Source organism: Anabrus simplex, chromosome 1, assembly GCF_040414725.1.
Source record: "Anabrus simplex isolate iqAnaSimp1 chromosome 1, ASM4041472v1, whole genome shotgun sequence".
In the NCBI taxonomy this organism is placed as follows: Eukaryota; Metazoa; Arthropoda; class Insecta; order Orthoptera; family Tettigoniidae; genus Anabrus; species Anabrus simplex.
The window spans coordinates 237,658,929-237,675,903 of NC_090265.1; the positions used below are offsets into that span (position 1 = coordinate 237,658,929).

The 16,975-nt window shown below is 37.5% G+C and overlaps 1 protein-coding gene across 1 annotated transcript in view; it reads right to left on the reverse strand.

The window, feature by feature from the left end:
• LOC136886224 (uncharacterized) overlaps window positions 1-16,975 on the reverse strand; it is a 905,658-nt gene that overhangs the window by 171,690 nt on the left and 716,993 nt on the right. The window contains exon 13 of the mRNA XM_068231034.1: window positions 463-582. Coding sequence (XP_068087135.1) covers window positions 463-582 — 120 coding nt within the window. The remainder of the gene's footprint in view (window positions 1-462; window positions 583-16,975) is intronic.

A 16,975-nucleotide genomic window follows, 5' to 3' on the forward strand; every position in this document is an offset into this window, starting at 1 on the left:
CTGTAGTATGGACATCATTCACAAAAATACAAGGTCTGAACAAAGTGATTGCCATTTCATTGTATGTGGCGTTGTTTCCAAACTTTTATGAAAAATCGGATATAACGACAATCCACTATGGCAAGTAAATTTTTTGCTGTTATGAATTCTTACTGTAACGGACTTCTACTGTATCTTCATACAATATTGGTACTGTATTCCATAAAACTCCAAAATGTCTTGAAATAAGCTAGTAAGTGGAGAAAGGAATAAAATCTACATTATTCAAACTGTTATACTGCAGAATGTAGTTTATGCAGCCAAAAATAACTGGGTCCAGAGACAGAACTGCAGCAGGAAAACATTTTCCTTTCTCCTAAAAAATGAAATAAATGATTTATGTCTTTCTTCCACCAGCCGATTCAATTACTGCAATAATAGAGGCTTCCTATACAGGATCTAATGTTATTTTAGAATACTTACATCTCTCATGAAACTTAGATCTCGATTCAGGAAGTACACAGTCTGATGCAAGTTTTGTTTAGCACACAGGGCTAGAGCTTCCTCGTGGGCACTCCACTGACATTCCTCAATGAAATGGCTCTGTTAAAAATTACATAAAAATTACATGATTAACAATATGAATAGATTTAAAAACTTATATCAGTTATGTACTAATGAAAATAGTTGGCTACAGTTGTATAGTGTATTATCAAGTACATACATTAAAATGTGTACAAATCATAGTAATTCCTTAAATCATGGCACTGCCCTTATTTCTAAGCCAAGAAAAATCATCACATGCTAGACAATACCATATCTATGCAAGTACTTATAATTCAATTATTCTGAATAATGGGAGCAAGGTCGTAACGACAATTAATCCTGCCAGAATTTAGTTTGTATTAGGTGTATGAAACATTACACCTGGTCCATAATTTTATATTATATAGAGACTCATCTTCTCTTTTCCAGGTACTAAAACCACAGAAACCCATAAGTGAACAGTAACAAAGTGTAAATATAATAACACACACAGATTATAATATAGATCAATGGTTGACAGTAGGTTCATTGAAGTGTGTGTCTCATTCGAAAAGAGATGCAACCGAGTGTGTTCTGGAATCCCAACTGCCAGCTGGAAAACTGTTGAACAAGTGAAAAACGTCTGAAATATAAAGATAAATGTGGAACTGGGATTCACCGTGCTGAATTTTGTATTTTAAAACAAGCCCCAGTGTGTGCTGTGTAGTGACCTTTTATTTAATGAGTATATGAAACCAATGAAATTAAAACGACATCTCCAGATCATGCATGGCAGTGCAGCTGACAAGCCAACCGATTATTTTTGCAACAAACTTGCTGAACTTCATGAAACGAAGAAAGTGCTCATGGACAGCGTTTTGGGAGTCAAGGAAAATGTACTTTTAGCATCATATCGAGTTTCCCTATTACCTAATTGTAAAACATGGCCAAGCACATACTAAAACTGATGGCAAATACTGTACTTGATAAAAAGTACTCAAAACTATTGGGTGCTATATCGCTGTATGATAACGCCGTCAAGCAAAGAATAGAAGAAATGGCAGCAAATGTAAGAGATGCATTGTTGGAACAAGTGGAAACAGGTGAATTCGACGTGTTGCAGCTTGACGAAAGAACTGATTTCTAAAATGACAAACTTATTAACTTTCATCTGACAAGAAACTGAAAAGACAATCCACGAGGATTTGCTGCTTTGTTCACTTTTACAAACACAAGCCAATGGTGAAAGTATATTTGAGGTCGTCAACATATTCATGACTGAAAATTAACTTTTAACTGGGATCAATACATTGGATTAATTATAGATGACACTAGGGCCTTATCTGGAAAATATTAAGGCGCAATTGCACACGCTGAAGGCTGTCGTCCCTCATGCACGTAGACGCATTGTTGAATCCACCGTAAAGCACTAGTAACTCACAACATGTCCCCAGAACTGGATGATGTGCTGAAAGAAGCTGTGAAAATTAATAATCAAAGCCGCCCTCTAAATCCCATATTATTTTCGAAGCTATGCGAGGAGATGGGGAGTGACCATGAATCTTTGTTATTGCATACAGAAGTTAGGTGGCTGTCGAAAGGCAAAATTTTGACCTGTTTATTTAAACGGTGAGATTAAGTTAGGCTATTTCTTCCCGATATGACATCCAACTCCAAAGATTTCTTCAATAATTTCTCACGTCATGTGAGACTTGCTTATTTAGCAGATATATTCAATCGCTTGAATGAAGTGAATTCAAGTCTTGCAAGGACGCAAGTCACACTCTTCACAGTCAAAGACAGAAATAGAACAATAAGGAAAATGAATATATGGCCACACCGAGTCACCAAAACCAAATTTGTTTCTTTCACAACATTTTATGACTTCCTGTCTGCTGATGAAGAAATACTACTAGACAGTGTAAGGGATGTAATGGTGAAACATCAGATATTGCTAGGATCCACACTCAAGACAATATCTGCCACCTCTGGTTGAGAAAATCTTGCGGATCAGCAATACTTTCTGGGAAAATGAACATAAACTGCCTTTCTTTGAGGAAGATCAATTAGCCGAAGTATCTCACGATTCTTCTTTAAGACCCTGTATCACAGCTCCATGTCTCTGATCAATTTCCGGATCCACGCAAGTCCCCTACACCCTGCTATTTCTAGAAGGGCACACTGCATTCAATGCCTTCATGACAACATGCCTGGGTGAGTGTAACTTTTCTCTTCTCAAACAAATGTAAACGAAGTACAGAACGGAGCTAATGTAGTGTGACTACACTTGAACCAGACCTTTGGTCTTTGGAAAACAGCACCATAAATCCCATTCAATCAACAACTGTGTCAAGAGAATTTTCTCAAATAAGTTTCTAGATCCCAACTGTTGTAATATCTGCATGTAAATGAAGTTAAATTAAACTTTAAACATTTAAAGGAAAGTAAATACTGGGCCTATATTATACAAATAAAATTAGAAATGGTAATATCACAAAATTCTGCCTTTTGTTTACTGAATTAAATATTACGTTCTGTGGCTACAGGGTCCTTGGACATACATGGGATATGCTGAGGGGGCCTCAGACACAAAAAATTTGGGAAATCCTGCTACAGAGGAAGATCGGAAGTCACAAATGGGATCTTTGTTCTGACAATTTAGTTTGAGAAGGGTGGTGGTGGTATTGGATAAAAACAGTGAGAAAATCATCCTCTCGTAACTCCAATCATGGGAGTAAAGGAAAAAAAATCAACCCTCCTAAGGAGGTAGGTATTAAGAAAGGGAAGGCCTATGAATGGTGTGAAAATGTAAAAATGAAAGACTAGGAAGAGAAGAAAAAAAATGTGTTGACCAAGAAAGCTCAGATAGGAAAATTGAAAGCAAAAGATCTCACACAATGGAAGCCATGCAGACTCACCGAGGGGCCCTGCGGGTACTATCTCCCCACACTTCCACGCTAAGCACAATCCCATTCAACTATCTTCTTACACCGGATACTGTACGAATATTCCACCCTCCAGCTACAAGCATGTTGGGCAAGGAAACAAGTGGTTTTCCTTCAAGTACACTGTCATTGTGCCTAGAAAAACCACTGTCGTATATTTAAGCTTAGAACTCAGACAAAAAAGATTCTGTCATTTAATGTTCAGTATTGCATTAACTATATCAACAAATTTTTGTTCTATGTGATACATGTGCTGCGGATCAGTAGTTCTCTGACAATACTATCTCATCAAATAAACACCACAACAGGTTATCAATGGGTCTGCTCTGTCAACATTTATTGTTTCTACTAAAACATAGTTAATCTACATTATTCATTCTTCGGCTACCAAGACACTCATATGTAATATTAGCTCATGCAGATAAACCATTTCGTACCATTCTCTTCATCAGCGATATCACAAGAACCTGCATAACATCCTTACTTTCTAGGACCCAAGATGATAATACAATTATTAAACATATACTGTAACAAATCTAAAAACTTAACAAAAAAAAAAATGTTCTCCTTAAAGATGATTTTTCAGGACATACTGTATTTACCCGAATAATCCCCGCCGTCAAATAATGCCCGCACCCTCATTTTAAGAAGGCTCATTTTGAAAAAAATGAAATGGACTAAAATTCCTTCCATCGAAAGACTAACATAGGCCTAAACAAATATTTCGTATCACTCCGTGAGGTCCTCGTGGTCTTTACGCAAATATCACTGCTATGAATATTTTCCATGAAAATGAGCAAGTAGGCCTACTTGCGTGACAGGTATTTCATTAATTTGAACTTGCAATAGGCTCGATTCTCTGTAGATGGGAAGATTCGTTGTCTCTTGCATCACTAGAATTCTCTCCTAAATTACTTACAAGTTCGTGGAGTTGGCCTTTATCTTAGTTTAATGCTACGTAATCCAAGATAACAGTTAAGTTTGTATTCACCAACAACATTATCTCGGATAACGAGTATTATCTCGGTTAAAAATTTTAACGGAGATTGGTTGGCCGGTAAAATAGGAAATCTAAGATAATAGCCTTCCAAGATGGCTACTCGAAGACGGCTGAAATGTCTAATTGCTAGAGAAAATCACAGCGACAAGTGATATGATCAAGATTATGCAATTAACAAATGTCTTAGATGGATGAAAGTATGTGCGGCATATTTTGAGGACTATGACGACCAGACACATTTTAGGTTAACTAAAGTTTCAGAACTGTTAGTATGTTACAAGTCGTCCATTTCATGACCGTATTGATGAGTATAATCAAGAAGTTAATATAAAGAACCACCTAATCGATACTTTATTTTTTGCCTCAGGCAAAAGTGAAACACTTACAGAACATGTTTCGACCACTTAGTGGTCATCTTCAGCTGTATAAAGAAAAACTAAGATGAAAAAACATTAGGATAATAAGCACAAGTAATACTCTTAGGTTATAACGAAAAAAATTGCTGTGTTGACTGTTTGGTAAAAGTTCTTTGGTGACTCCTTTGTTATAAAATGGCGGTCACCTGATCAGGACATCTTGCCTCTCGTTCTTATTTGGAAAAGACGTTTATTCTGCGCTGTCCAGATGGTCTGTCTTTGAGCGCGATCTAGTCAAATTCACCTTTAATAACCCGAGGATTTATGAGATCACCAAATTATTCAAGAAACACAACACCAAAGTAGCTTTCTCTACCAACAACAACACGAAACATAGGTTCTTTAATCACAATAAAGCTAATAAACTTAACCCTTTACTGCATGAATTATTTTTCGTTTTCGTTTGGTAAAGAAAATTTCAAGCTTCAATGTTCAACTTACGTTTAGTGTTTTAGATCTACCAGCAATTCTTAACTAGGGCTAATAGCTTAACACTCGTATGTGATGTGGATTGCCATAACGGGGTATATATACGATTTTTCATGATTTCACGCTAAGCTTTTAACATTCAAAGACCGAACATTACTGCCTACTGGCCATGGGTACGTATTGCAGGGCGCAAGTATACTTGCACGACCGTAGGTCGGTAATGTCTTTGAGGTTGAGCCAGAGGTACTTCTGAAGCCTGTGGTAATGTGATGGGGAGGGCCCACGGAAAATAAACAGTGGTTGGTACGCGTGGATGCTGACCTTTGGTTGTAGGGCTGTTTTGTCTTATGTTATGTATATATGTCTTTAAATGACTGTACAGTTGAAGGTGTGCCGTAAAACTACCTCTGTCCACAATCTATTTCCATTTATACAGGTGAAAAGTTGTATGTTGCCTGAGGGCAACAGTATGCAGTAAAGGGTTAAGGACGACGAATTCCAGGAATCTGGCATTTATAAGCTAACATGTACTCAGTGTAAAAAAACTTACGTGGGACAATCGGGAAGGAACTTCTTAATTAGATATCAAGAACATGTCAATGCAGAAAAATACAGAAGATTCTCTGCCATGGGAACTCATAAGAAAGAGACTAACCACAAATTCACTAATATCAGACAGGAGCTTAAATCATCTGTATGATCAATAAAGGAAGTCTAATGAACAACCTGGAAAACATCCACATCGTTCTTGATAAATTAGAAAACGGTGAACAGAATCTTAACGAAAACAACGAGCAAAAAAACATCTTATACGAGCATATCAATAAATACTTGGAATGGTTAGACAGGAAACAGACAAATCAGACAAGAGATATAATCAAACACGACATCGCAGAAGCTCAGCCTAATCTTCCTCCTCCCTCACTTGATATATTAGATGACGACAGAACTCTACTTCCCTTCTCTCTAGAGTATTGCACCAAATGTCAGAATGTGTCACATCGATACTACACTAGATCGCGCTCAAAGACAGACCATCTGGACAGCGCAGAATAAACGTCTTTTCCAAATAAGAACGAGAGGCAAGATGTTCTGATCAGGTGACCGCCATTTTATAACAAAGGAGTCACCAAAGAACTTTTACCAAACAGTCAACACAGCAATTTTTTTCATTATAACCTAAGAGTATTACTTGTGCTTATTATCCTAATGTTTTTTCATCTTAGTTTTTTCTTTATACAGCTGAAGATGACCACTAAGTGGTCGAAACATGTTCTGTAAGTGTTAATATATATTCACTTTTGCCTGAGGCAAAAAATAAAGTATCGATTAGGTGGTTCTTTATATTAACTTCTTGACTGTTAGTATGATCGAACATCGCGATTGACCTGTCTAAAACATTTGATAGGGTGGATCATGGGAGACTACTCGCAAAAATGAGTGCAATTGGACTAGACAAAAGAGTGACTGAATGGGTTTCTATATTTCTAGAAAACAGATCTCAGAGAATTAGAGTAGGTGAAGCTTTATCCGACCCTGTAATAATTAAGAGGGAAATTCCTCAAGGCAGTATTATCGGACCTTTATATTTTCTTATATATATATAAATGATATGAGTAAAGGAGTGGAATTGGAAGTAAGGCTTTTTGCGGATGATGTTATTCTCTATAGAGTGATAAATAAGTTACAAGATTGTGAGCAACTGCAACGTGACCTTGAAAATGTTGTGAGAAGGACAGCAGGCAATGGTATGTTGATAAACGGGGTTAAAAGTCAGGTTGTGAGTTTCACAAATAGGAAAAGTCCTCTCAGTTTTAATTACTGCGCTGATGGGGTGAAAGTTCCTTTTGGGGATCTTTGTAAGTATCTAGGTGTTAATATAAGGAAAGATCTTCATTGGGGTAATCACATAAATGGGATTGTAAATAAAGGGTACAGATCTCTGCACATGGTTATGAGGGTGTTTAGGGGTTGTAGTAAGGATGTAAAGGAGAGTGCATATAAGTCTCTGGTAAGACTCCAACTAGAGTATGGTTCCAGTGTATGGGACCCTCACCAGGATTACCTGATTCAAGAACTGGAAAAAATCCAAAGAAAAGCAGCTCGATTTGTTCTGGGTGATTTCCGACAAAAGAGTAGCGTTACAAAAATGTTGCAAAGTTTGGGTTGGGAAGAATTGAGAGAAAGAAGAAGAGCTGCTCGACTAAGTGGTATGTCAGCGGAGAGATGGCGTGGAATGACACTAGTAGATGAATAAGTTTGAATGGCGTTTATAAAAGTAGGAAAGATCACAATATGAAGATAAAGTTGGAATTCAAGAGGACAAACTGGGGCAAATATTCATTTATAGGAAGGAGAGTTAGGGATTGGAATAACTTACCAAGGGAGATGTTCAATAAATTTCCAATTTCTTTGAAATCGTTTAGGAAAAGGCTAGGAAAGCAACAGACAGGGAATCTGCCACCTGGGCGACTGCCCTAAATGCAGATCAGTATTGATTGATTGATTGATTGATTGATTGATTGATTGAACCTGGAATTCCCAACACAGATAAGCCTAAAATGAAGTCTCGATTATATCTTGTACGGTACGCGACTGGGTGACTTTTAAAAAGAGAACGAAGAAATACTGCCTTATAATTGGAGTAAAATATACAATGGATAGGCCATAATTTATTTCTTATTATCTTTGTTAATGCTTCCTGCCACCAGATTTAATAATAATCACTCTCTCAGAAAGTCATGTTAGGCTTCTTTCTTCGTTTCTGCTCAATAGCCGACATAATTTATGCAAATTATTTGCAAACCCCGAGTGGAATCACAAACTTGGTTTACATTTCGATAGCGGTGGCAGCACGTTGTCATTTGTTTTCCGTGCGGGCGTGCGTTAGTATGAAAAATTTGCAGTTCAAACTCAGGTTGAAGTGAAAACGTAGTTTTGGTAAACCGAGATAATAAATTCTGTGGTGAATATGGAAGTGAGCGTTATCCGAGATAATGACATTATCTGTTGAAAATCTAAGATAACAGCAAAAGTAACTGACGTTGGTGAATACGGGCCTAAAACACTTCTAACACGTGGTCTCTTTTTACTGGACAGTAACACGACCGGTGGTCCATAATTCTTTTCGTACAATGCAAACACTTGAAATAGACACATCGGCAAAATCTGATGTTAGTTTTGCGATACAGTAAAACCTCGTTTATTCGAAGTCTTTGTAATACAGAAATCGGACCTCCAATTACGTGATTTTGAATTAATAGTCACCTTGTAATTCAGAAATGCCAACCCTCGCCAGTTTTAATGGATTCTGCTTTTCCGCGTACTGCCTGCTATGTGATATTGTGGTGTTCCTTGAAACGCTGAATACAAAAGAATTATGATTTCACTCTATTTTCAACTATGAAACATACTATAGAAACACCGAAGTGAGTGAAAGTGCGGAAAGCTACCTCTGCACATTCTGAAAGACGCGTTCTGTTGTGATGCGGAGAAATTTTGAATTTAAATTACTCTGTAAAATACGGTACTATTTAAAAAAAATGTAAACTCAGTTTAGAATTAAAAGTCTGAATTGTTTTCCGTCTAAATATGACATATGGAGACAGTTTTCTTCCATCTACGGTTGCACAAAGCATAACTGTACACTCAGCAACGAAAACTAGGTGAGCCAGGAGCATGTTGGCAACTTGACGCAAATAAAACCTGCACCCCAATTTCATGCCTCAAATTTTTTTTTAAAAAAATACGCGGGGATTACTCGAGTAAATATGGTAATTCGATTCCTTAAATATTGCTGCATTTGTACTTAAATTAATGTTCAAAAAACACACTTAAAAGTTTGGGTAATGTAGCACCAGTATGATGTGCAGGTAAATCAGCAGATTATGAAAGTATTAAAATGCCTAGTAGTGAATGCTTAATGTTATTAAAATCTTATAATCCAGCTATGATGAATTAATTTTTTAACACTTTTTTGGTGCCTGTGTTAAGGCTGTCTATACTGTTACAAAATTCAATTCTTGTTTGGGCTGCCCCTTTTAACAAGCAGACAAATAACGGAGCAACCTTGTCTTGTGATAATGTTGGCCCGATACAAGAACAGATCAGATCCATAAAGTCCCGTTGTGACATTAATAATAATAATAATTTTGTGTGACTATTCCTAGCCTGGTGCAGCCCATGTAAGGTTGACCCTCCAACGAGGGTGGGCGGCATCTGCTGTGTATGTGAATTGCATGTTTATGTAGTGGAGAATAGTGTTGGGTGTGGTGTGTGAGTTGCAGGGATTTTGGGGACAGTACAAATACCCAATCCTTGAGAAAAGGGAAATAACCATTTAAGGTTAAAATCTCCAACCTGGCTGGGAACTGAACCGAGGGCCCTCGTAACCAAAGGCGACTTCACTGACTATTCAGCTAGAAGCTGGACGTTGTGACATTAAATATGTATGAGTCTGCCTGTTTGTGTGACGTTCCCCTTATTTCTAAAACAAGAAGAGAATCAGAGTTAAAGAGTGTCAAAAACTGTATATTAAAATTCTTGAAGTGATGCGAGAAGACCTACATTTTTAGCACTGCAACAAATCATGTGTCACTCTGTGGCCAGACACCCACTGAATGAAGGAAGGCACTTACAAGCCTTGAGCGTGCTCGGAACAACTAGCGGAGAAGGGAGGGGCCATTTGACTCTTAAGTGTAGCAAGAAGGTGACGGCTCCCAAGAAGGGATTTATGAATCTGGTTCGATGTCATCTGGCCTTACTTTTTCTTTTCTTTAAATACTGATTTGCTAATGTGAATAATGGATTTTCTTCTAATGAATTTTCATTTAAATTATTGTCTATGTTCATGCAATAAATAAATTTCCAGTTTCTTCAAGACATACATACTTCCTTTTACGTGCCGAATATAATAACTTCATATCCTGCTCAATGTTTGTAATAATGCTATTATTATTGTACATATGTTCACACATTGCCCAATACCGTGTGCGCATTTTGATGCCTACATGCCTGTTATACAGAACTGCTATGCTTCTTCCCAATTGCCCTAGTGTATTGTTATTTGCAATTTTGACATGTTAAGGCATATACGCTGGATTTATTGTATTGATTGTCACTGTTACTGTTATGTGAACTGAAAAGGATTTTATTATTATTATTATTATTATTATTATTATTATTATTATTATTATTATTATTATTTGTTTGGTATGATATTTTAGTGTTGTGTTTTTAATTTTTTTGGATAAATCATATAAATGCCTATTTGTGTACATGAATACAACATATTTTTTCTTTTCTTTGTGGTTTTCAAGAACAGTTTTTGATTTATTGATAATCTTATTCTTTATTTTATTAATGTAATTTCTTGAATAACCATTGTTTCTTGGTATTTCATAAATTACAGTAGAAGTCCGCTATAGCAAGTACGGCATATAACGAGAACCGCGTTATAACGTCAATTTTTCGCTGTCCCTTTAAAATTCCTATATTAAACCGTGTATTATCTTCGGTTACAGCGAGAGCCCTCTCACTTACGCATCTGTTATAACGAGTGATTAAGTGTGAGGGATTTTTCCGTTGCCGGTATTTATGCAGCCCAGCGATTATGTTGCATGTGATCGATTACCTTCGGTATCGTTCCCTTGCTATTTCCACTAGAGAGTTCTCTGAGCCCCAGACACACTTGTAGTAGAACACAGCATGCCTTCAGACATATTGGTTCAAGATCTCCACAACAACAATAACTACAACCACAAACGAACATAGACAAGAGAGGTGTCGCCACCAACAGCTTCTAAATTCAAACTCAGGACCTGCAGTTTATTATATTAAAAATTTACTGAAGTACATTACAGTTGGATTATATAACACAAAAAAAAAAAAATGTTCATGACATGGTCCATACCAATATGACACATACCAGCCTCAGAACATTCTCGAAGATTACCTCACACAGCTAAACCAACATGACATAGAAGCAAAGGAACCACACAGAAGGTAGAAGAATGGAATGTAAGCAACATGAACTTAAATTTTAATAAGTGTCTAACCTATACATACCAAATTTTAATGTGTTAAAACTTTTTAAGTGTTTTATATTATGGCCCATATGTTTTAATGTGTTCTGTATACTCATGTTCTAACTTATTGTAACTTTTTACCTTTGACCACAGATATTTTAACTTCATGCTACTGTATATTGCATTTCCATCCCCCACTAGGCATCCGGATGTCTAACATAATAACAACTTGTGATTTTGTCTAATGGCTGGAAACTAATCATGCAGTAGCTGATGATGGCCGTTAAGGGCCAAAACCGGTACTAGTGTAATCTATTTACAATAAATTAAGTATTGATTGGTGGAAAAACACATTTCTTGTCTATACGTTGAATCTATCAATACGGAAAATGAAATTTATAAATAATAATTCAAAGGCGATGTCGGAGTCGATTAGCAATACCCGTTGACTGCTGTTCCGTAATGAAAATTCAAAATGAAAGGACGTATTTCGTAATAAACGCGTAAATAACATGTCCGATAACAGTTGTTAACTCGTTAAAAATAAAGGCTGACTAAACGATCGCTTAATTTTAATGCAAAATAATGCAAGTAAGAATGGGATACACCTCGAGATAAGGCAGAGTGCGTAATTGATTTCAGAGGTTAGTTTATATTTCCTTGCATCTGGTTAAATTATGGAAAGGCTATTATCGTGTAAATTTATAGCGAGAAGATTATAATTTCTTTACTGGCGCTTGAAGCGTGTTTTCATCTTACGTACAGTACGGTTAAGTTAGGATAGGTGACTCTGTTTGAATAAGAAAACTCGAATGTTTGCCACGAAATGCGATCGATCATCTTCGGTACGGTATAGTTTTCTCACTATGTGTATTTGCGAGCTCTCTCGTAGACATTCGATGGCGATGTTGGAGTCTATTAGTAATACGCGTCGCCTGTTGTTCTCTGAAGAAAATTTGAAATGAAAGAGAATAACACATTTTCGTAATAAATGCGTAAATAACGTGGTCGATAGCAGTTGTCAAGTTGTTAAAAATAAAGGCTGTAGTAAATGATCGCTTAATTTTAATGTTATATACAGAAATTAAGTAAGAATGTGATACACCTCAAGATATGGCAGAGTACATCACTGATTTCAGAGGATAGTTCATATTTTCTCGCGTCTAGTTAAATTTCGGAAAGGCTATTCACATGTAAATTTTTAGCGAGGAAGTTATCACTTCTCTACATGCATTTCAAATATGTTTTCATGATATATATACGGTTAGGTTAGGTGGCACCATTTAAAGAAGAAAAGTGAAAATGTTTGCCACAGAAGCCTCTGGAGTGATACCGTATTTCTCCGAATCCAAGAAGACTTTTTTTTTTTTTTCCAGAATCTCATGCGAAAAATCAAGGGTCGTCTTGCATTCGCGGCCTAACAGTAACGAATACCACTGGCAACTACCACGACCGCGGTAACCACGCTGCTTCTTTTCACCCCCGCACGCGCACACACAAAACTCGTTGACAATAAACGACCACCTCTCTATTATACATCGCTAGCCGCGACAACCGGTTGTACAGTGCCTGTGTGTAACGTCACTGGATCTCGGGAAATACTGAAGAGAGAACGACGTTCTATTACCCTCTACAAAAACTTTTCTCAAATGTGCAGAATGGCATCAAAACATGCAAGCCTTTTGACCACGGCCACGGCTACTCAGTGGTAGAGTTATAACGCGTCTACTGTACCTAACGCTTAGTAAAGTTAAGTTTTAAAGACAGCAGGAACATTTTCGTGATGGATGGTCGTTTTGTAAATATACGTGGAATAGGTACGGTATTGTCGGTAGAATAATTGTGCAGCCGCAAAAAAATATGACATAGGCCTAACTAAAGCCAATATTTGACGTTAGCGTGAAGACAAAGATAGCTTAAAAATGCGTACTGTACAAAAAAATTCATTCAGTGGTCCGCAACAAGGATGCTTTAAAGAAGTTGAAGACGAAATTGTGAGGCATGCGCACGAAAATCTGAAGGGCAGAATGGTCATACCGTGGCGCAATAAACTCATTCGTTGACCTTCAACGTCCGCGATTAGGCCTGTACATCGCCCGCCGCTGAAGGTGGCCAAACCCAGCAAGCAAGACATGCGTGTAGCGGTAGCCGGTTATATCAGACGCTTAGTAAAAGTAACAGTTTTATACACACCAAGAATATTTTCCTGATGGTTCGTCGTATTGTAGACGCATGGAATAGGTATTGCCGGCAAATTTTCAACAGGTTCGCTTGGGTATTATGATGCCAATTTTAAGTTAGTGGTCATTAAACCCGCGGAAATAAAGAATAATTGTACAGCCAAAAAAAAAAAAACGGCATAACGAAAGCCAATGTTTGGCGTCTAAAAATGTGTACTGTACAACAAAGGCATTCATATGATTTTACAAGGCACTTTTTTTGAGCCTGGTTTAAATTTTTCGAAGGAAAAAGTTCGGGTTCGTCTTGGATTCGGAGAAATACGGTAAGTTACTATAATTTTTTCAGAATGAAATTAAACACACGCTTCCACTAAAAATAACAAACAAGTAATCCATAGTGTGGATATCATCTGCGGAAATGCAAGTTTTGACCAAACTGATTGCCGTTTCATACCGATTTTGATGTGTATGGGGGTTTTTCCGACTTTCATACATAATCGGGTATAACGACAATCCGCTACAGCGAGTAAATTTTTCGCTGTTATGAATTCTCGCTATAACAGACTTCTACTGTATTTTAATTTCTTTTTTGAAACCTCTTTTTGTTAGTGGAGTGTTTAACGCCCTATTAATTTAACTGTAAAATGTGGTCCTCTTGCATTGCCCTGGGTGGTTGGAATCTTTTTTTTTTAAATCATTGTGTTAGTTTGAGTTGGCTTTCTATAGCCTGGTCCACATCAATTAGGGGGACATACTTTCCAATGGGTTGACATTACGTCAAATGAAACCATAAAGACGGTCTCAAAATTATCTAATTCAAAAAGTATGGACTGTTATTGGCTGTCCAATTACATTATTAAACAAACAATACATCTGATTTGTGAACCACTAGCATTTATTAAAGATTGCGTTTTTTCCGAATATGCTTAAAATTTCAAAAGTTATTCCAGTCTTCAAAAGTGGTGACAAACATCTTCCCCAAAATTACCGTGCAGTTTCAATTGTTCCCATATTATCTAAAATAATTGAATGGGTTATTCATAGCAACAAGTATGCAAGAGAACTTACGAACGAAAAGTCCTTTTCAGGACCAACCAGGCACAGAACACTCATCAATCCCTATTGGTAACAGCTTACGAATATGTCATTTGAACATTGAATCGATTTCCTCTGCTAAGAGTCAATACCTTTCACGTCTGATGCTGCAGAACGAAGTAGATGTTATAGCAATACACGAGACTCACACCAAGAAATGAAGCAGATCTTTACAGAAGAGGAAGAATTTATGGATACGTTCTGGTTGGGTCCATAAAAGGTGAACAGTATGGCATTGCAACATATCTCAGGTCCCATCTTACTGACTACAAAGTAACTTACCAGGATAGAACGGCAGATATTTTTGTTTTGGGTATAGAAGTTGCCGGCACCACGGTTGCAAATATTTACAAACCACCACAAGTTAGTTGGCCAAATTCACCTGTAAGATTCTTCAGTCATCCAGTTGTGCATGTTGGTGATTTCAACAGTCAAAGTCATGTCTGAGGATACCAGAAAGAAGACCAAAATGGAGCTATTCTAAATGAATGGATGGACATGCACCATCTTCAGCTTGGGTATAATGCTAAAGATCCTGGAACATTCCGATCTGGCAGATGGTTAAAGGATTATTCTCCTGATTTGTGCATCACATCTAGATCTGGAAATAATGAAATGACAACGAAAAGTCATCAAGTCTTTCCCACACAGCCAGCACAGGACAGTCATAATTCATTTTGGTACTGAAATTCCATTAGTCACCTCCATACCTCAACCTCGATGGAATTTTGAACTTGCAAACTGGAAACTATTTCAGAAAGGTCTGGATAATACTGTTCAATGGATTCCTCCAGTACCATCCAATTATGAACGATTTGTGGGTGCGATTAAAGCAAATGCCACGAAATGTATCCCACGTGGTTTTCGGAAGGAGTACATCCCCGGATGGTCCCAAGAATGTGATGAGTTATATGCCAAATATCAAGAATCTCACGACGATGTGACGGCTGATGACCTCTTGAAAGATCTGAATAAGAACAGAAGAGAAAAATGGCATAAAACAATGGCAAGACTCAACTTCACACATTCTATTCGGAAAGCCTGGAACCTCATTAGAAAACTTGGTTCAGATCCCAGGTTGTCAAGTACAGTCACACATGTGAATGCTAATGCTGTTGCATCCAGACTGATGAATATTTCAAAAACTAAAATAGACAAAGAACAGACACGAACTGTGAAGAATGAACTGTACATAAAGAGGTCCCATCTAAAACCACACCCAGTCTACTCACGTGACTTCTGCATCGAGGAACTTGATAAAGCCTTGAATATGCTAAAGGTAAACAAAGCCGCTGGCTTTGATGGCATATATCCAGAGTTTCTTAAAGCCATCGGACCGAAAACAAAGATGTGGCTTATTGGATTTTTCAATGAAATTCTGAAAACTGGAAAATTGCCGAAGCTTTTCAAACAGGCTAAGATAATTGCCATCCTGAAACCGGGAAAAGATGCTTCTCATTATCGACCAATATCACTACTCAGCATAACCTATAAGTTACTAGAAAAGCTTATTCTAAATCACATTCAAGAGGCTATTGATCAAATCATCCCAATCGAACAAGGTGGCTTTAGGAAACATCGGAGTTGCTGCGACCAGGTCTTAACATTGACAGCGGTAGTAGAAGCTGGATTTTAACGAGGTCTCCAATCAGCTGCAGTTTTCGTGGATCTTACAGCATGGATCTTACTGTATGGAGGGAGGGCTTGATGCCCAAATTTATTGAAATCATCCCATGTCAAAAGTTGGCACTTTTAATGATCAACATGCTTTCTGACAGGCGCTTTAAGTTGTTTCTGAATGGGCAAGCTAGCAGGTGGAGGATTCTAAACAATGGCCTACTTCAGGGATCAGTTCTGGCCCCCATTTTGTTTAACCTGTATATCCATGACATGCCTCACACAGATTCCACGAAAATCCAGTATGCAGACGACCTAGCATTAATTATCCAGAGTAAAGAATTTATGAACTGTGAGAATGTTCTAACTAGTGATCTGGCGAAACTGAGCGATTATTTACACAAATGGAGACTTCAACCCAACCCAAACAAGACTGAGGTTACTGCATTCCATCTAAATAAAGAAGCCCAAAGGAAGCTACATGTGACTTTTGACGGAACCGAAGTACCCCATAACTTCAATCCAATATATCTTGGAATCACTCTGGATCGGTCCTTGGCATTCAAACAACAGTGCATCAAGTTATCGAGGAAACTTGGCTCAAGAGAATCTACTCCGCAAGATTGCCGGAAGCAGCTGGGGTGCAGACGCTAATACTCTACATTCTGCTGCACTCGCTCTTGTGTATTATGCTGGTGAATATTGTGCCCCTGTATGGGAAAACAGCGTTCATACCACTAAGATTGATGTGCAACTCAATGAG